The sequence below is a fragment of the Salmo salar genome, unplaced genomic scaffold (genome assembly GCF_905237065.1).
Source record: "Salmo salar unplaced genomic scaffold, Ssal_v3.1, whole genome shotgun sequence".
NCBI lineage: Eukaryota > Metazoa > Chordata > Actinopteri > Salmoniformes > Salmonidae > Salmo > Salmo salar.
Genome location: NW_025548214.1, coordinates 54,925 through 76,603, shown reverse-complemented (window position 1 = coordinate 76,603; position 21,679 = coordinate 54,925). Strand labels below are relative to the sequence as shown.

Here is a 21,679-nt window from a genome sequence, read left to right as displayed (position 1 = left end):
TGCAGTCGTTGTACTTATAATATACAGGAGAACGATCGCCTTACGGCGAGGATAGCTGTGCCGCAAGCCAAGCTTCAGACGCGATCGTTAGGCAAGGGTAATTTCAGTGTAGGAAAGGATGAAACGGCGTCTGTGCCACCAGTAAGTACAGATAGTAACGTTAGTATAAATCCCCTCGCACGGTCCCCGCAGCCGGACATCTTTCTCATGGCTTCTGGAGGGAAACGCTGTAGGAATGCTCAACCGGTGTCGCTTATTCAGCCGACAGAAACTTTCAACCGGTTCTCCCCATTAAGCGAGTCGGAGTCGGAGGCCGAAACTTCTCTGGTCTCTACTCCTCCCGTTGTGGGGTCTGAGACGCCGAAGCCTCCCACCATTAGCTCTGACAAATTGAAAACCCAAGTCATTGGCGACTCCATTACCCGCAGTATTAGACTAAAAACGAATCATCCAGCGATCATACACTGTTTACCAGGGGGCAGGGCTACCGACGTTAAGGCTAATCTAAAGACGGTGCTGGCTAAAGCTAAAACTGGCGAGTGTAGAGAGTATAGAGATATTGTTATCCACGTCGGCACCAACGATGTTAGGATGAAACAGTCAGAGGTCACCAAGCGCAACATAGCTTCAGCGTGTAAATCAGCTAGAAAGATGTGTCGGCATCGATTAATTGTCTCTGGCCCCCTCCCAGTTAGGGGGAGTGATGAGCTCTACAGCAGAGTCTCACAACTCAATCGCTGGTTGAAAACTGTTTTCTGCCCCTCCCAAAAGATAGAATTTGTAGATAATTGGCCCTCTTTCTGGGACTCACCCACAAACAGGACCAAGCCTGGCCTGTTGAGGAGTGACGGACTCCATCCTAGCTGAAGGGGTGCTCTCATCTTATCTACGAACATAGACAGGGCTCTAACTCCTCTAGCTCCACAATGAAATTGGGTGCAGGCCAGGCAGCAGGCTGTTAGCCAGCCTGCCAGCTTAGTGGAGTCTGCCACTAGCACAGTCAGTGTAGTCAGCTCAGCTATCCCCATTGAGACCGTGTCTGTGCCTCGATCTAGGTTGGGCAAAATTAAAGATGGCGGTGTTCGCTTTAGCAATCTCACTAGTATAAAGACCTCCTCCATTCCTGCCATTATTGAAAGAGATTGTGATACATCTCAAAATAGGACTACTTAATGTTAGATCCCTCACTTCAAAGGCAGTTATAGTCAATGAACTAATCACTGATCATAATCTTGATGTGATTGGCCTGACTGAAACATGGCTTAAGCCTGATGAATTTACTGTGTTAAATGAGGCCTCACCCCCTGGTTACACTAGTGACCATATCCCCCGCGCATCCCGCAAAGGCGGAGGTGTTGCTAACATTTATGATAGCAAATTTAAATTTACCCCCAAAAAAACAACAACGACGTTTTCGTCTTTTGAGCTTCTAGTCATGAAATCTATGCAGCCTACACAATCACTAATTATATCTACTGTTTACAGGCCTCCTGGGCCATATGCAGCGTTCCTCACTGAGTTCCCTGAATTCCTATCGGACCTTGTAGTCATCGCAGATAATATTCTAATTTTTGGTGACTTTAATATTCACATGTAAAAGTCCACAGACCCACTCCAAAAGGCTTTCGGAGCCATCATCGACTCAGTGGGTTTTGTCCAACATGTCTCTGGACCTACTCACTGCCACAGTCATACTCTGGACCTAGTTTTGTCCCATGGAATAAATGTTGTGGATCTTAATGTTTTTCCTCATAATCCTGGACTATCGAACCACCATTTTATTACGTTCGGAATCGCAACAAATAATCTGCTCAGACCCCAACCAAGAAGCATTAAAAGTCGTGCTATAAATTCTCAGACAACCCAAAGATTCCTTGATGCCCTTTCAGACTCCCTCTGCCTACCCAAGGATGTCAGAGGACAAAAATCAGTTAACCACCTAACCGAGGAACTCAATTTAACCTTGCGCAATACCCTAGATGCAGTTGCACCCCTAAAAACTAAAAACATTTGTCATAAGAAACTAGCTCCCTGGTATACAGAAAATACACGAGCTCTGAAGCAAGCTTCCAGAAAATTGGAACGGAAATGGCGCCACACCAAACTGGAAGTCTTCCGACTAGCTTGGAAAGACAGTACCGTGCAGTATCGAAGAGCTCTCACTGCTGCTCCATCATCCTATTTTTCCAACTTAATTGAGGAAAATAAGAACAATCCGAAATTTCTTTTTGATACTGTCGCAAAGTTAACTAAAAAGCAGCATTCCCCAGGAGAGGATGGCTCTCACTTCAGCAGTGATGAATTCATGAACTTCTTTGAGGAAAAGATCATGATCATTAGAAAGCAAATTACGGACTCCTCTTTAAATCTGAAAATTCCTCCAAAGCTCCGTTGTCCTGAGTCTGCACAACCCTGCCAGGACCTAGGATCAAGGGAGACACTAAAGTGTTTTAGTACTATATCTCCTGACACAATGATGAAAATGATCATTGGCCTCTAAACCTTCAAGCTGCATACTAGACCCTATTCCAACTAAACTACTGAAAGAACTGCTTTCTGTGCTTGGCCCTCCTATGTTGAACATAATAAACGGCTCTCTATCCACCGGATGTGTACCAAACTCACTAAAATTGGCAGTAATAAACCCTCTCTTGAAAAAGCCAAATCTTGACCCAGAAATTATAAAAAACTATCGGCCTATATCGAATCTTCCATTCCTCTCAAACATTTTAGAAAAAGCTGTTGCGCAGCAACTCACTGCCTTCCTGAAGACAAACAATGTACACGAAACACTTCAGTCTGGTTTTTGACCCCATCATAGCACTGAGACTGCACTTGTGAAGGTGGTAAATGACCTTTTAATGACGTCAGACCGAGGTTCTGCGTCTGTCCTCGAGCTCCTAGATCTTAGTGCTGCTTTTGATACCATCGATCACCACATTCTTTTGGAGAGATTGGAAACCCAAATTGGTCTACATGGACAAGTTCTGGCCTGGTTTAGGTCTTATCTGTCGGAAAGATATCAGCTTGTCTCTGTGAATGGTTTGTCCTCTGACAAATCAACTGTAAATTTCGGTGTTCCTCAAGGTTCCGTTTTAGGACCACTATTGTTTTCACTATATATTTTACCTCTTGGGGATGTCATTCGAAAATATAATGTTAAATTTCACTGCTATGCGGATGACACACAGCTGTACATTTCAATGAAACATGGTGAAGCCCCAAAATTGCCCTCGCTAGAAGCCTGTGTCTCAGACATAAGGAAGTGGATGGCTGCAAACTTTCTACTCTTAAACTCGGACAAAACAGAGATGCTTGTTCTAGGTCCCAAGAAACAAAGAGATCTTCTGTTGAATCTGACAATTAATCTTGATGGTTGTACAGTCGTCTCAAATAAAACTGTGAAGGACCTCGGCGTTACTCTGGACCCTGATCTCTCTTTTGAAGAACATATCAAGACTGTTTCAAGGACAGCTTTTTTCCATCTACGTAACATTGCAAAAATCAGAAACTTTCTGTCCAAAATGACGCAGGAAAATTAATCCATGCCTTTGTTTCTTCTAGGTTGGACTACTGCAATGCTCTACTTTCCGGCTACCCGGATAAAGCACTAAATAAACTTCAGTTAGTGCTAAATACGGCTGCTAGAATCCTGACTAGAACTAAAAAATTGGATCATATTACTCCAGTGCTAGCCTCCCTACACTGGCTTCCTGTTACGGCAAGGGCTGATTTCAAGGTTTTACTGCTAACCTACAAAACATTACATGGGCTTGCTCCTACCTATCTTTCCGATTTGGTCCTGCCGTACATACCTACACGTACGCTACGGTCACAAGACGCTGGCCTCCTAATTGTTCCTAGAATTTCTAAGCAAACAGCTGGAGGCAGGACTTTCTCCTATAGAGCTCCATTTTTATGGAATAGTCTGCCTACCCATGTGAGAGACGTAGACTCAGTCTCAACCTTTAAGTCTTTACTGAAGACATATCTCTTCAGTAGGTCCTATGATTAAGTGTAGTCTGGCCCAGGGGTATGAAGGTGAACGGAAAGGCTGGAGCAACGAACCGCCCTTGCTGTCTCTGCCTGGCCGGTTTCCCCTCTTTCCACTGGGATTCTCTGCCTCTACCCCTATTACGGGGGCTGAGTCACTGGCTTACTGGTGTTCTTCCATGCCGTCCCTGGGAGGGGTGCGTCACTTGAGTGGGTTGAGTCACTGACGTGGTCTTCCTGTCTGGGTTGGCGCCCCCCCCTTGGGCTGTGCCGTGGCGGAGATCTTTGTGGGCTATACTCGGCCTTGTCCCGGGATGGTATGTTGGTGGTTGGAGACATCCCTCTAGTGGTGTGGAGGCTGTGCTTTGGCAAAATGGGTGGGGTTATATCCTACCTGTTTGGCCCTGTCCGGGGGTTTCATCGGATGGGGCCACAGTGTCTTCTGACCCCTCCTGTCTCAGCCTCCAGTATTTATGCTGCAGTAGTTTATGTGTCGGGGGGCTAGGGTCAGTCTGTCAAATCTGGAGTATTTCTCTTGTCTTTTCCGGTGTCCTGTGTGAATTTAAATATGCTCTCTCTAATTCTCTCCTTCTCTTTCTTTCTTTCTCTCTCCCGGAGGACCTGAGCCCTAGGAACATGCCTCAGGACTACCAGGCTTGATGACTCCTTGCTGTCCCCAGTTCACCTGGCCGTGCTGCTGCTCCAGTTCCAACTGTTCTGCCTGCAGCTATGGAACCCTGACCTGTTCACCAGACATGCTACCTGTCCCAGACCTGTTGTCCCAGACCTGCTGGAACCCTGACCTATTCACCGGACGTGCTACCTGTCCCAGACCTGCTGTTTTCAACTCTCTAGAGACAGCAGGAGCGGTAGAGATACTCTCAAAGATCGGCTATGAAAAAGCCAACTGACACTTACTCTTGTGTTACTGACTTGTTGCACCCTCGACAACTACTATGATTATTATTATTTGACAATACTGGTCATTTATGAACATTTGAACATCTAGGCCATGTGCTGTTATAATCTCCACATGCAGAAGAGGACTGGCCACCCCTCATAGCCTGGTTCCTCTCTAGGTTTCTTCCTAGGTTTTTTCCTTTCTAGGGAGTTTTTCCTAGCCACCGTGCTTCTACACCTGCATTGCTTGCTGTTTGGGGTTTTAGGCTGGGTTTCTGTACAGCACTTTGTGATATCAACTGATGTAAGAAGGGCTATATAAATACATTTCATTTGATTTGAACTTAATCATTTTTGGGGTATCTGTACATTACTTTTCTATTTCTATTTATTTTAACTTTTACTTCACTACATTCCTAAAGAAAATAATGTACCTTTTACTCCAATACATTTTCCCTGACACCCAAAAGTACTCGTTACATTTTGACAGGAAAATTGTCCAATTCACACACTTCTCAAGAGAACATCTCTGGTCATCCCTACTGCATTTCATCTGTCACGGTTATCAAAAGGAGAGGACCAAGGTGCACCGTGGGTGTAGTTCCACATTTTTATTTACTCTGTGAAACTATGCAATACACCAAATAACTGACTAGACCAAACAACAAACACTACTCAAAAATAATCACCCACAAAACCCAGGAAGAAAAACCCCTACTTAAGTATGATCTCCAATTAGAGACAACGAGGACCAGCTGCCTCTAATTGGAGATCATCCCAAACAAACCAACATAGAAATACAAAAACTAGAACCTAAGAACATCGAAATAGAACACATAGAATAAACCCCCTGTCACGCCCTGACCTACTCTACCATAGAAAATAACAGTTTACCATGGTCAGGAAGTGACAATCTGGCAGACTCACTAAACACAAATGCTTTGTTTGTAAATTATGAGTGTTAGTGTGCCCCAGGCTATCTGTCAATAAAAAAATTCTAAATACAATTGGGCCATCTGGTTTAATATAAGGAATTTGAAATTATTATAACTTTTACTTTTGATACTTAAGTACATTTTAGAAATTCCATTTACTTTTGATACTTAAATATTTTTACAACCAAATACTTTAGGACTTTTACTCAAGTAGTATTTTACTGGGTGACTTTTACTTTTGCTTGAGTCATATTCTATTAAGGTATCTTTACTTTTACTGAAGTATGACAATTTAGTTTTTCGTACCACTGGATGTGGCTGGGGGTTTTAGCATTTCTTTCCCATGACCCATCAATTTAGACCAGTGTGTCAGGTAAACATCTAATATTCATAAAATGTTTTTATCTGGACACTTTCTGTTTACCTGGAATTGTTCCTTATTGTAGCTACTACCACTTTTAGTCTTAATCTTTACTACACTACTCACTGTTTATTACATGACCTCACATTGGAATCCTTAAAGAGATGGGTGGGGCTGGTTGAAGAGGGTGTGAACAATGTTGAATGGGTGTAGACAAAGGAGAGAGCTCTCCAGTAGGTACCAAAAAATTCAAGAGACATTTTCTCAAAAGTGAGTTTACAAGTTTATCAACTTTCAAAGCAGAACTACTTTCCCATTGGTCCTCAAAAATGTGGTGTATGATATACCATTATTCGTTATTATTAGTTATTATTAGACCTGTTATTGGACCTGTTATTAGACCTGTTATTAGACTTGTTATTACACCTGATCCTGTTATTAGACCCGCTATTAGACCTGTTATTAGACCTGTTATTGGACCTGTTATTAGACCTGTTATTAGACCTGTTATTAGACCTGTTATTAGACCTGTTATTAGACCCGTTATTAGTCCTGTTATTAGTCCTGTTATTAGTCCTGTTATTAGACCTGTTATTATGTTATTAGACCTGTTATTAGACCTGTTATTAGACCTGTTATTAGACCTGTTATTATGTTATTAGACCTGTTATTAGACCTGTTATTAGTCCTGTTATTAGACCTGTTATTATGTTATTAGACCTGTTATTGGACCTGTTATTAGACCTGTTATTAGACCTGTTATTGGACCTGTTATTATACCTGTTATTAGACCTGTTATTGGACCTGTTATTGGACCTGTTATTAGACCCGTTATTGGACCTGTTATTAGACCTGTTATTAGACCTACACTGTTATTGGACCTGTTATTAGACCTGTTATTAGACCTACACTGTTATTAGACCTGTTATTAGACCCGTTATTAGTCCTGTTATTAGTCCTGTTATTAGACCTGTTATTAGACCTGTTATTAGACCCGTTATTGGACCTGTTATTAGACCTGTTATTAGACCTGTTATTAGACCTGTTATTGGACCTGTTATTAGACCTGTTATTGGACCTGTTATTGGACCTGTTATTAGACCCGTTATTGGACCTGTTATTAGACCTGTTATTAGACCTACACTGTTATTGGACCTGTTATTAGACCTGTTATTAGACATGTTATTAGACCTGTTATTAGACCTGTTATTATGTTATTAGACCTGTTATTAGACCTGTTACTAGACCTGTTATTAGACCTGTTACTAGACCTGTTATTAGACCTGTTATTGGACCTGTTATTAGACCTGTTATTAGACCTGTTACTAGACCTGTTATTAGACCTGTTATTGGACCTGTTATTAGACCTGTTATTGGACCTGTTATTGGACCTGTTATTGGACCTGTTATTATGTTATTAGACCTGTTATTAGACCTGTTATTGGACCTGTTATTGGACCTGTTATTGGACCTGTTATTATGTTATTAGACCTGTTATTGGACCTGTTATTGGACCTGTTATTGGACCTGTTATTAGACCTGTTATTAGACCTGTTATTAGACCTGTTATTGGACCTGTTATTGGACCTGTTATTGGACCTGTTACTAGACCTGTTATTGGACCTGTTACTAGACCTCTTACTGGACCTGTTATTAGACCTGTTATTGGACCTGGAGTCTGGGGAACCAAGGCTTCTGTCTGAATCATTACTGCAGTAGTAGAAGCAGCATGAGGCTGAGATTCTGGGGAACCAAGGCTTCAGTCTGAGTCGTTACTGCATGAGGCTGAGACTCTGGGGAACCAAGGCTTCTGTCTGAGTCATTACTGCAGTAGTAGAGCAGCAGCATGAGGCTGAGATTCTGGGGAACCAAGGCTTCTGTCTGAATCATTACTGCAGTAGTAGCAGCAGCAGCATGAGACAGATTCTGGGGAACCAAGGCTTCAGTCTGAGTCATTACTGCATGAGGCTGAGATTCTGGGGAACCAAGGCTTCAGTCTGAGTCATTACTGCAGTAGTAGAAGCAGCATGAGGCTGAGATTCTGGGGAACCAAGGCTTCGTTCTGAGTCATTACTGCATGAGGCTGAGATTCTGGGGAACCAAGGCTTCTGTCTGAGTCATTACTGCAGTAGTAGAAGCAGCATGAGGCTGAGATTCTGGGGAACCAAGGCTTCTGTCTGAATCATTACTGCAGTAGTAGAAGCAGCATGAGGCTGAGATTCTGGGGAACCAAGGCTTCAGTCTGAGTCATTACTCATGGCATAATATTGAACTAACATTAACCAAGAACATGTTTTATGGTTCAGCAAATATACAGTAGCTAGCTAATGTAAACGAAATACCTTAGCTTGCTTGGCTTATCTGATGATGGTGCATAACGTTTACAAGTGGCTGGAGAGCAGGCTACCACAGAGTTTCTTCGAGGCTACTGCTGTTGCTGTTATTTTTCGCTAGCAGCAAGCCATCCGTCCATCTAGCTATGAAAGATCAAGGTAAGTTCATGTCTCTTTTTGAATCCATCCTTCTATAGCTGGGTTAGTTAGCTCATGTACTGAACATACTGTAGAACTGGGTAGTGATTTATTTGGGTATTTTGATTGAAATTGTCATCGGTCCTTGATTTGCAGGACAGCTGACGACGTTATCACAGAACAAATAGAGATCCTAGAAAATATTTGACGGTAAGTTATGCTTGCTTACCCGTGCAGAGCGCAGCTAGCTAGTTAGCGTTCTAGCATAGCACGTGGCTAACAATGTCTATGTGGAAACTTGTCGGAACCACAACGGCATCTGCATACGTAGCAACTCAGTCATAATCCAAGCAAACCACAATACATTGTGTTATTGTGTTTGCGAAATCAAAATCAAAAACGTTGACCTGACCAAAGACAGGCTAAAATTCCAATAGATATCCCCGATCACACCTGTCGGCGACGTCATGCCTAGAAACACGTCATCGCGTCTAACGGTAGTCTAGCGCCAAACTGCGCATGTGCAGGCCGTCAAATCAAAGGCACTCCTTCCATATAAAGTTGTTTTTGACGAAAATGTGACAGTTTGTCACTTTCACGAGGTTGGAGTAATAACATGTTCAACTACTTAAGACATTGTCTCAAATCTAGGTTGTGCCTTTAGATTTCAAAAAATTAACAACTATAAGGAATATTTTTTCACTTCTCAAACCCCAGACTGGTCTGTCAGGTCTGTCTCACAAGCGTTCCGGGAAGTCTCAAGATGTTGACCCTCTGGATTCAGAAATTCTGTGACCTGACTGTGTCAAAGATGACGCCCAAAAGTCTTGACCTGTGTAAATCTAGCCACAGTAAGGATTAGCCACAACAGTTGAATTTGCGGTTCGCCTTCAAAATAAAAGTCCCAGTTCCAAACGGATCCAGTCGGATCCATAGTGGAATAATACCATATTTGGATTAGATAATGCTAAACAAGGTCAATATGTTACATAACTTAAAAAATAAATACATGTGACAATCAACATTGTCACATTGTCCCTCTGTGGATGTATTAGAATGCATAATAGCATTTGGGGAATGCATAACTGCACTGTAGAGCCTTACTTATGGAGTGTGCATCCATGAAATGGGGTATCAGCCTACTCAGTGACAGATTAGAAATGTCAACGAGTTTACACAAATAGCGTCATAGATCTTATTGCAGGATTTCGACTGTGGCAAATCACCTCATCAGTCAGTCTATTGTGTGTATTGGACTTTTATATTGAAATGGGGTATCAGCCTTTTCAGTGACACTCACAGATTACAATTCCAAAGAGTTTACACAGATATTTCACGCTAATCGTAAATGTTTTTTCAAACCAAGCTGTCAATTCACGGCCACTTGTATTCTGGAACTAGAAAAAGGAGGCTACTAATACAATTCTACTAATAAATGAAGAAAATACGATTGAGCTTTTCTGCAGATGAAACAGTAGCCATATTTACGTCTGAGAAAGAAAGGTGTTCTCTGAATTCCAGTGCTTGCGTGGGTGTGACGCAGACGCCACCTGGAGGTAACTACCGGTTATTATCGGTACGATTCTCTCATCAGTTGTGGACAGCCGCCGGTGCTGAAACTGAAACCGCCCAAGGCGTCAGCAGCGTCTGCGCTTCAGACCTATTCGGACTTTTGTCTGTCTGTTGGCTACTTCTGCTACTTCAAAAACTGTCTGCACTGAGAAGTGTCCTAATTTGTCTTCTTCCTCTGCGGTTCAATACTTTTACAACCACTCATTGGTGTACATCACCAACTTTTTCAGAGCTTGCCATTCTTTGGACACTGAACATCTATGTGGAGTCATACTTCTTGTTTGACCACGTCGTGTAAATGCCCTAAATGACTAGACTTGAGAAAACGCATCGAAGTTTCAATGTGATGAATCTGTACAAGAGGAAAATTACTAGGCTAAGATGGGTAATAAGCAAACGATATTTACTGATGAACAGCTAGATGCTTACCAGGTAAGAGCCCGTATTTTAACATTCATTGTAGTTTGATCATTGCAATGCATCTTTATGTTCAGAAACTCCGCTGTGATCAATGGTGACAATTAGCAACCTGTTGATGTCGCTCCAGAATAATTGTCGACCAATGAATGATGTAATACAAAAATATATAACAATTTATGAAAATGCCTCGTAACACAAATGCATTGACTTGATTATTGCTAATTTTACACAAAAAAGAAGCAAGTCCTATTTTCGATTGTGGACAAAAATATATTTTTTAAATATAGACATGTAGGTCAGCTTTAAATACATATATTGTGTTAACACTGCTCAGATCGACAGTTTGCTTCATGTTAAAATATATTATACCATTTAGCTAATTTGTAATGCATAGGGAAAGCTACCTACCAGTTTTTCCTACCCAGGGTATGTTTTAGATCTCTAGGTCTACTGCAAGGCTGGATAACTCTCTCTCTCTCTGTCCCCCACGCTAAAAAGCAAAGTCTATCTTTTAATGGTAGAGTGGTTACATTTACCAAGTTCATGTCAGGTAAATGTCTGTTTTGCTCTGTCCATCTCTTTAATAAAGAACACACAGGACTTTACTAAGATAACTGTCTGCTAGAAGAATAGCCGCGGGAAGTAGTGGTGCATAGGGTGCTGCAGAACCCCCTGAAACATCTAATAAAATAAATATATATATCCCCCAAAGAAGTTCTCACAAAAGTAGTGGGCCTTTACTAGTCCTGTACCAGAGGACTGATAAAGTAGTGCTCTGGGCCTTTACTAGTCCTGTATCAGCTTAATGATAAAGTAGTGCTCTGGGCCTTTACTAGTCCTGTATCAGCAGAATGATAAAGTAGTGCTCTGGGCCTTTACTAGTCCTGTATCAGCAGAATGATAAAGTAGTGCTCTGGGCCTTTACTAGTCCTGTATCAGAGGACTGATAAAGTAGTGCTCTGGGCCTTTACTAGTCCTGTATCAGCTTAATGATAAAGTAGTGCTCTGGGCCTTTACTAGTCCTGTATCAGCTTAATGATACAGTAGTGCTCTGGGCCTTTACTAGTCCTGTATCAGCAGAATGATAAAGTAGTGCTCTGGGCCTTTACTAGTCCTGTATCAGCTTAATGATAAAGTAGTGCTCAGGGCCTTTACTAGTCCTGTATCAGAGAACTGATAAAGTAGTGCTCTGGGCCTTTACTAGTCCTGTATCAGAGGACTGATAAAGTAGTGCTCTGGGCCTTTACTAGTCCTGTATCAGAGGACTGATAAAGTAGTGCTCTGGGCCTTTACTAGTCCTGTATCAGCTTAATGATAAAGTAGTGCTCTGGGCCTTTACTAGTCCTGTATCAGCAGAATGATAAAGTAGTGCTCTGGGCCTTTACTAGTCCTGTATCAGAGGACTGATAAAGTAGTGCTCAGGGCCTTTACTAGTCCTGTATCAGACTGATAAAGTAGTGCTCTGGGCCTTTACTAGTCCTGTACCAGAGGAGTGATAAAGTAGTGCTCTGGGCCTTTACTAGTCCTGTATCAGCTGAATGATAAAGTAGTGCTCTGGGCCTTTACTAGTCCTCTATCAGAGGACCGATTAAGTCTTCTGTAGCGTTGGCACATTTTTTCTTCATCCACAAAGACCAGGGAGGTTTTTCAATGGTTCGCAAAGGGCATCAATTGATAGATGGGTAAAAAAAAGCAGACATTAAATCTCCTTTTGAGTATCGTGAAGTTATTAATTACACTTTGGATGGTGTATCATTACACCCAGTTTTTACAAAGATACAGGCGCCCTTCCTAACTCTGTTTCCGGAGAGGAAGGAAATCGCTTTAAAACACTTACAGAGTTTAATGGCTGTGATTGGAGAAAACTGAGGCTGGATCAACAACATTGTAGATACTCCATAAATACTAACCTAAAGGACAGAGAGAAAAGAAGGAAGCCTGTACAGAATACAAGTATTCCAAAACATGCACTAAAGTAAAACTGCTAAAAATATGGGAAAGAAATTAACTTCATGTCCTGAATACAAAGCGTTATGTTTGGGGCAAATCCAACACAACACATCACTGAGTGCCACTCCTCATATTTTCAAGCATGGTGGTGGCTGTGTCATGTTATGGGTATGCTTCTCATCGGCAAGAGCTAGGGAGTTTTTTAGGATAAAAAGATACGGAATAGAGATAAGCACAGGCAAAATCCTAGAGTAAAACTTCCAACAGACACTGGGAGACAAATTCACCTTTCAGGAGGACAATAACCTAAAATACAAGGCCAAATATACACTGGAGTTGCTTACCAAGAAGACATTAAATGTTCCTGAGTGGCCTAGCTTGAAAATATATGGCAAGACTTAAAAATGGTATAGCAATGATCAACAACCAACTTGACAGAGCTTGAAGAATGATTTAATCAATAATGTAAAAATATTGTTTATTCCAGATGTGTAAAGCTCTTAGGGACTTACCCAGAAAGAGAAAGACTTACATCTGTAATTGCTGCCAAAGGTGATTCTAAGATGTATTGACTCAGGGGATCGAATACTTATCTAATCCAAATATATTAGTGTTTTATTTTCTATGAATACATTTTGACTTTACAGAGTAGTTTCTGTAAATCGTTAACAAAAAATAACAATTAAATAAATGTAATTCCACAACAGAATGTGAAAAACGTTAAGGGGTGTGAACATTTTCTGAAGGCACTGTATGTAGCCTGTATCATCCTGTATGTAGCCTGTATCATACTGTATGTAGCCTATATTATACTGTATGTACCCTATATCATGTATGTAGCCTATATCATACTGTATGTACTGTAGCCTATATAATGCTATTTGTAGCCTATATCATACTGTATGGAGCCTATATCATACTGTATGGAGCCTATAACATACTGTATGTACTGTAGCCTATATCATACTGTATGTAGCCTATATCATACAGTATGTAGCCTATAGCATGTATGTAGCCTACATCATACTGTATGTAGCTTATATCATGCTCTATGTAGCCTATAGCATATTGTTTGTAGCCTATATCATACTGTATGTAGCCTGTATCCTACTGTATGTAGCCTATATCCTACTGTATGTAGCCTGTATCCTACTGTATGTAGCCTATATCATAAGTCTTCCATGTGGCTCTAGTAGGCATGGTTTGTAAGCCAGCATGTGTGTGCAACACCAGGGTTGTGATCATCCCCAAAACAATAGCTAAGAATTTACTGTAACGTCTGGATGAGCTAAATGACCTAAAACAATTTAACTATGGCCGTATCCTACTGTATCTAGCCGTATCCTATGTGCCATATCATAATCATGCCCATAACATTAGCTATGGTATTATCTAACGTCAGGATGATAACATCCCCAAAACATTAGCTATGGTTTTATCTAACATCAGGGTGATAACATCCCCAAAACATTAGCTATGGTTTTATCTAACGTCAGGATGATAACATCCCCAAAACATTAGCTATGGTTTTATCTAACATCAGGGTGATAACATCCCCAAAACATTAGCTATGGTTTTACCCCAAAACATTCCAAAAATGTTTTTGATAACAATTTTTTTATAACAATTATATATATATTTTGATAACAATTATATATATTTTTTAAATGAAATATCCTTGGAATGTTCTCATAACAAGTTAAATCAAATCAAATTCTATTGGTCGGAGACGTGCGTGGTCGGAGACGTGCGTAGTTGGCGTGGTCAGAGACATGCGTGGTCGGCGTGGTCGGAGACGTGCGTGGTCGGTGTGGTCGGAGACGTGCGTGGTCGGTGTGGTCGGAGACGTGCGTAGTTGGCGTGGTCAGAGACATGCGTGGTCGGCGTGGTCGGAGACGTGCGTGGTCGGTGTGGTCGGCGTGGTCGGAGACGTGCGTAGTTGGCGTGGTCAGAGACATGCGTGGTCGGCGTGGTCGGAGACGTGCGTGGTCGGTGTGGTCGGAGACGTGCGTGGTCGGTGTGGTCGGCGTGGTCGGAGACGTGCGTGGTCGGCGTGGTCAGAGACATGCGTGGTCGGCGTGGTCGGAGACGTGCGTGGTCGGTGTGGTCGGAGACGTGCGTGGTCGGTGTGGTCGGCGTGGTCGGAGACGTGCGTGGTCGGCGTGGTCGGAGACGTGCGTGGTCGGCGTGGTCGGAGACGTGCGTGGTCGGTGTGGTCGGAGACGTGCGTGGTCGGTGTGGTCGGCGTGGTCGGAGACGTGCGTGGTCAGTCATGGGTGAACAGGGAGTACAGGAGTGGGCTGAGCAACCACCACAGAACATTCCCAAAACATTCTCATTAGGTTTCCAGCTAAAGAACGGACAAAATGCAAATGTTGTATACAAACATTGTATAATATTCAGCACAACTGGACAGTATTTGTTTTATGAGAACATTTGCCGCAACTTAACAAATGTTCTGGGAACTTTCACAAAAACAATTTTGGTTTGCTGGGGTGCCTGTGTTGTCCATTAACCCTAAGCAGTCTTATTCTGCACAGGTTTACCTGGTGATTCTGGCCTGTTTAATAATGGATGCCAGAGGATTCTGATAGCAGCATGGCTGGAAACCTTACCCTCCTCAGAAGATACCTCAACATTAACCCTAATCCTAACGTCAGATACCTTAGGTTACACTAACCAAGACCTACTCGGGTTACTTCTGTGGAAGCTTCTCTTAGCTGCTGTTCTTAACTGTTACCTTAGCATTTCACCAGTCAGTTCTGATGTCCATGAAATACAGTGAGCTCCAACATTATTGGGACAGTGACACGTGTTGTTGTTTTGGTTCTGTATTCCAACACTTTGGGTTGGAAATGATAACTTAACTATGAGGTTAAAGTGCAGACTGTCATGTTTTAATTTGAGGGTTTTTTCATCCATAGCCATTTAGAAATTACAGCACTTTTTGTACATAGTCCATTCACTTTAGGGCACCAAAAGCATTGGGACAAATTCACTTAAATGTGTATTAAAGTAGTAAGAAGTGTAATACTTGGTCCCATATTCTTAGTACACAACGTCTACTTCAAGCTTGTGGCGCCACAAACTTGTTGGATGCATTCGCTGTTTGTTTTGGTTGTGTTTCCGATTATTTTGTGCCCAATAGAAATGACTGGTAGATAAAGAATTGTGTTATTTTGGAGTCGTTTTTATTGTAAATAAGAATATAATGTGTTTCTAAACACTTCTACATTAATGTGGATGCAACCACGGTTACGGATAATCCTGAATGAATCGTGAATAATGATGAGTGAGAAAGACGCACAAATCCCCCCCCCCCCAAAAAAAAATGCTAACCTCCCCTGTTATTGTAATGGTGAGAGGTTAGCATGTCTTGGGGGTATGATATAAAATGCTAACCTCCCCTGTTATTGTAATGGTGAGAGGTTAGCATGTCTTGGGGTTATGATATAAAATGCTAACCTCCCCTGTTATTGTAATGGTGAGAGGTTAGCATGTCTTGGGGTTATGATATAAAATGCTAACCTCCCCTGTTATTGTAATGGTGAGAGGTTAGCATGTTTTGGGGGTTATGATATAAAATGCTAACCTCCCCTGTTATTGTAATGGTGAGAGGTTAGCATGTCTTGGGGTATGATATAAAATGCTAACCTCCCCTGTTATTGTAATGGTGAGAGGTTAGCATGTCTTGGGGGTTATGATATAAAATGCTAACCTCCCCTGTTATTGTAATGGTGAGAGGTTAGCATGTCTTGGGGTTATGATATAAAATGCTAACCTCCCCTGTTATTGTAATGGTGAGAGGTTAGCATGTCTTGGGGGTATGATATAAAATGCTAACCTCCCCTGTTATTGTAATGGTGAGAGGTTAGCATGTCTTGGGGGTATGATATAAAATGCTAACCTCCCTGTTATTGTAATGATGAGAGGTTAGCATGTCTTGGGGGTATGATATAAAATGCTAACCTCCCCTGTTATTGTAATGGTGAGAGGTTAGCATGTCTTGGGGTTATGATATAAAATGCTAACCTCCCCTGTTATTGTAATGGTGAGAGGTTAGCATGTTTTGGGGGTTATGATATAAAATGCTAACCTCCCCTGTTATTGTAATGGTGAGAGGTTAGCATGTCTTGGGGGTATGATATAAAATGCTAACCTCCCCTGTTATTGTAATGATGAGAGGTTAGCATGTCTTGGGGGTTATGATATAAAATGCTAACCTCCCCTGTTATTGTAATGGTGAGAGGTTAGCATGTCTTGGGGTTATGATATAAAATGCTAACCTCCCCTGTTATTGTAATGGTGAGAGGTTAGCATGTCTTGGGGGTATGATATAAAATGCTAACCTCCCCTGTTATTGTAATGGTGAGAGGTTAGCATGTCTTGGGGGTATGATATAAAATGCTAACCTCCCCTGTTATTGTAATGATGAGAGGTTAGCATGTCTTGGGGGTATGATATAAAATGCTAACCTCCCCTGTTATTGTAATGGTGAGAGGTTAGCATGTCTTGGGGGTATGATATAAAATGCTAACCTCCCCTGTTATTGTAATGGTGAGAGGTTAGCATGTCTTGGGGGGTATAATATTTATGCGTCTCTGCGGTAGACCTGTTCCCTTCCCATCTGTCTGGACCTGTTCCCTTCCCATCTCTCTGTCCTGTTCCCTTCCCATCTCTCTGTCCTGTTGCCTTCCCATCTCTCTGTCCTGTTCCCTTCCCATCTCTCTGGACCTGTTCCCTTCCCATCTCTCTAATCCTGTTCCCTTCCCATCTCTCTAGACCTGTTCCCTTCCCATCTCTCTGGACCTGTTCCCTTCCCATCTCTCTGTCCTGTTCCCTTCCCATCTCTCTAATCCTGTTCCCTTCCCATCTCTCTAATCCTGTTCCCTTCCCATCTCTCTGTCCTGTTCCCTTCCCATCTCTCTGGACCTGTTCCCTTCCCATCTCTCTGTCCTGTTCCCTTCCCATCTCTCTGGACCTGTTCCCATCTCTCCGGACCTGTTCCCTTCCCATCTCTCTGGACCTGTTCCCATCTCTCTAGACCTGTTCCCTTCCCATCTCTCTGGACCTGTTCCCTTCCCATCTCTCTAATCCTGTTCCCTTCCCATCTCTCTAATCCTGTTCCCTTCCCATCTCTCTGGACCTGTTCCCTTCCCATCTCTCTAATCCTGTTCCCTTCACATCTCTCTAATCCTGTTCCCTTCCCATCTCTCTAGACCTGTTCCCTTCCCATCTCTCTGTCCTGTTCCCTTCCCATCTCTCTGGACCTGTTCCCTTCCCATCTCTCTAATCCTGTTCCCTTCCCATCTCTCTAGACCTGTTCCCTTCCCATCTCTCTGGACCTGTTCCCTTCCCATCTGTCTGTCCTGTTCCCTTCCCATCTCTCTGGACCTGTTCCATTCCCATCTCTCTGTCCTGTTCCCTTCCCATCTCTCTAATCCTGTTCCCTTCCCATCTCTCTGGACCTGTTCCCTTCCCATCTGTCTGTCCTGTTCCCTTCCCATCTCTCTAATCCGGTTCCCTTCCCATCTCTCTGGACCTGTTCCCTTCTCATCTCTCTAATCCGGTTCCCTTCCCATCTCTCTGGACCTGTTCCCTTCCCATCTCTCTAGACCTGTTCCCTTCCCATCTCTCTAATCCTGTTCCCTTCCCATCTCTCTGGACCTGTTCCCTTCCCATCTCTCTGGACCTGTTCCATTCCCATCTGTCTGTCCTGTTCCCTTCCCATCTCTCTAATCCGGTTCCCTTCCCATCTCTCTGGACCTGTTCCCTTCCCATCTGTCTGTCCTGTTCCCTTCCCATCTCTCTAATCCGGTTCCCTTCCCATCTCTCTGGACCTGTTCCCTTCCCATCTCTCTAATCCTGTTCCCTTCCCATCTCTCTGGACCTGTTCCCTTCCCATCTCTCTGGACCTGTTCCCTTCCCATCTCTCTGGACCTGTTCCCTTCCCATCTCTCTAATCCGGTTCCCTTCCCATCTCTCTGGACCTGTTCCCTTCCCATCTCTCTGGACCTGTTCCCTTCCCATCTCTCTAGACCTGTTCCCTTCCCATCTCTCTGTCCTGTTCCCTTCCCATCTCTCTGGACCTGTTCCCTTCCCATCTCTCTGTCCTGTTCCCTTCCCATCTCTCTAATCCTGTTCCCTTCCCATCTCTCTGGACCTGTTCCCTTCCCATCTCTCTGATCCTGTTCCCTTCCCATCTCTCTAATCCTGTTCCCTTCCCATCTCTCTGGACCTGTTCCCTTCCCATCTCTCTGGACCTGTTCCCTTCCCATCTCTCTGTCCTGTTCCCTTCCCATCTCTCTAATCCTGTTCCCTTCCCATCTCTCTGTCCTGTTCCCTTCCCATCTCTCTGGACCTGTTCCCATCTCTCCGGACCTGTTCCCTTCCCATCTCTCTGTCCTATTGCCTTCCCATCTCTCTGTCCTGTTCCCTTCACATCTGTCTGGACCTGTTCCCTTCCCATCTCTCTAATCCTGTTCCCTTCCCATCTCTCTGTCCTGTTCCCTTCCCATCTCTCTGTCCTGTTCCATTCCCATCTCTCTAATCCTGTTCCCTTCCCATCTCTCTGGACCTGTTCCCTTCCCATCTCTCTAATCCTGTTCCCTTCCCATCTCTCTGGACCTGTTCCCTTCCCATCTCTCTGGACCTGTTCCCATCTCTCCGGACCTGTTCCATTCCCATCTCTCTAGACCTGTTCCCTTCCCATCTCTCTAATCCTGTTCCCTTCCCATCTCTCTGGACCTGTTCCCTTCCCATCTCTCTAATCCTGTTCCCTTCACATCTCTCTAATCCTGTTCCCTTCCCATCTCTCTGGACCTGTTCCCTTCCCATCTCTCTGGACCTGTTCCCTTCCCATCTCTCTGGACCTGTTCCCTTCCCATCTCTCTGGACCTGTTCCCTTCCCATCTCTCTGGACCTGTTCCCTTCCCATCTCTCTGGACCTGTTCCCTTCCCATCTCTCTGGACCTGTTCCCTTCCCATCTCTCTAATCCTGTTCCCTTCCCATCTCTCTGGACCTGTTCCATTCCCATCTCTCTAATCCTGTTCCCTTCCCATCTCTCTGGACCTGTTCCCTTCCCATCTCTCTAATCCTGTTCCCTTCCCATCTCTCTGGACCTGTTCCCTTCCCATCTCTCTAATCCTGTTCCCTTCCCATCTCTCTGGACCTGTTCCCTTCCCATCTCTCTAATCCTGTTCCCTTCCCATCTCTCCGGACCTGTTCCCTTCCCATCTCTCTAATCCTGTTCCCTTCCCATCTCTCTAATCCTGTTCCCTTCCCATCTCTCTGGACCTGTTCCCATCTCTCCGGACCTGTTCCCTTCCCATCTCTCTAGACCTGTTCCCTTCCCATCTCTCTGGACCTGTTCCATTCCCATCTCTCTAGACCTGTTCCCTTCCCATCTCTCTAGACCTGTTCCATTCCCATCTCTCTAGACCTGTTCCCTTCCCATCTCTCTGGACCTGTTCCATTCCCATCTCTCTAATCCTGTTCCCTTCCCATCTCTCTGGACCTGTTCCCTTCCCATCTCTCTGGACCTGTTCCCTTCCCATCTCTCTGGACCTGTTCCATTCCCATCTCTCTAATCCTGTTCCCTTCCCATCTCTCTGGACCTGTTTCCTTCCCATCTCTCTAATCCTGTTCCCTTCCCATCTCTCTGGACCTGTTCCCTTCCCATCTCTCTGGACCTGTTCCCTTCCCATCTCTCTAATCCTGTTCCCTTCCCATCTCTCTAGACCTGTTCCCTTCCCATCTCTCTGGACCTGTTCCCTTCCCATCTCTCTGGACCTGTTCCCTTCACATCTCTCTGGACCTGTTCCATTCCCATCTCTCTAGACCTGTTCCCTTCCCATCTCTCTGGACCTGTTCCCTTCACATCTCTCTGGACCTGTTCCCTTCCCATCTCTCTAGACCTGTTTCCTTCCCATCTCTCTAGACCTGTTCCCTTCCCATCTCTCTGGACCTGTTCCCTTCCCATCTCTCTGGACCTGTTCCCTTCACATCTCTCTGGACCTGTTCCATTCCCATCTCTCTAGACCTGTTCCCTTCACATCTCTCTGGACCTGTTCCATTCCCATCTCTCTAGACCTGTTCCCTTCCCATCTCTCTGGACCTGTTCCCTTCACATCTCTCTGGACCTGTTCCCTTCCCATCTCTCTGGACCTGTTCCCTTCCCATTTCTCTAGACCTGTTAGTTTCCTATCTCTCTAGAACTCTTCCCTTCCTATCTGTCATTGGTAGACATGCCTGCTCTTAGTGCTCTGTTATGTCCTGTCTTCATGAAGAGTTCACCAACATGGTCCCTTCATGGCACACAATAAATAAAGTGTTTGGATGGAATTATTTAGATTACACAGATGTTTTATTATTTAGATTAACATTTGTCTTTTAGGTCAACTGAATCAGAACCATTGTCTCAGGGTTTTTCTATACACTGAATCAACTGAATCAGTTCCATTGTCTCAGGGTTTTTCAATACACTGAATCAACTGAATCAGAACCATTGTCTCAGGGTTTTTCTATACACTGAATCAACTGAATCAGAACCATTGTCTCAGGGTTTTTCTATTCACTGAATCAACTGAATCAGAACCATTGTCTCAGGGTTTTTCTAATGTATAATAGTATGAAGACTTCATAGTCAAGAGTGGCAGTAAACACAGTGCTTTGTATACCGATAACTCCAAGTTTAGTCTCTGTCTGAGATTTATATCACACAGGTGCATAATATTGTAATATATCACATTAATGACTGAGATAGCTGAAATTGATGAGACGGAGAAGGTGATATTGTAATAAATAGCTCATTTTTTATAAAAAATGTGCTGGCAAACCAGCAGTCCCCTTCACACACTGAACAACATCCTCCTTTTAAAGGTCCACAAAGTACACACATCACTGGGTCGCTCCTCTCCTCAGTTCGCTGCAGCTAGCGACTGGAACGAGCTACAACAAACACTCAAACTGGACAGTTTTATCTTCATCGCTACATTCACAGACTAAATCATGGACACTCTTCCTGACAGTTGAGGCTGCTTCGAATTATATATTGTTGTTATGTTGTCAATTAATC

The 21,679-nt window shown here is 43.5% G+C and overlaps 1 protein-coding gene across 1 annotated transcript in view; it reads left to right on the top strand.

Annotated features, from left to right (window-relative positions):
- Positions 1-10,356: 10,356 nt before the first annotated feature.
- The window catches only part of cib2 (calcium and integrin binding family member 2), a 46,089-nt gene continuing 34,766 nt past the window's right edge, over positions 10,357-21,679 (top strand). The window contains exon 1 of the mRNA XM_045712056.1: positions 10,357-10,664. Coding sequence (XP_045568012.1) covers positions 10,614-10,664 — 51 coding nt within the window. The 5' untranslated portion in view covers positions 10,357-10,613. The remainder of the gene's footprint in view (positions 10,665-21,679) is intronic.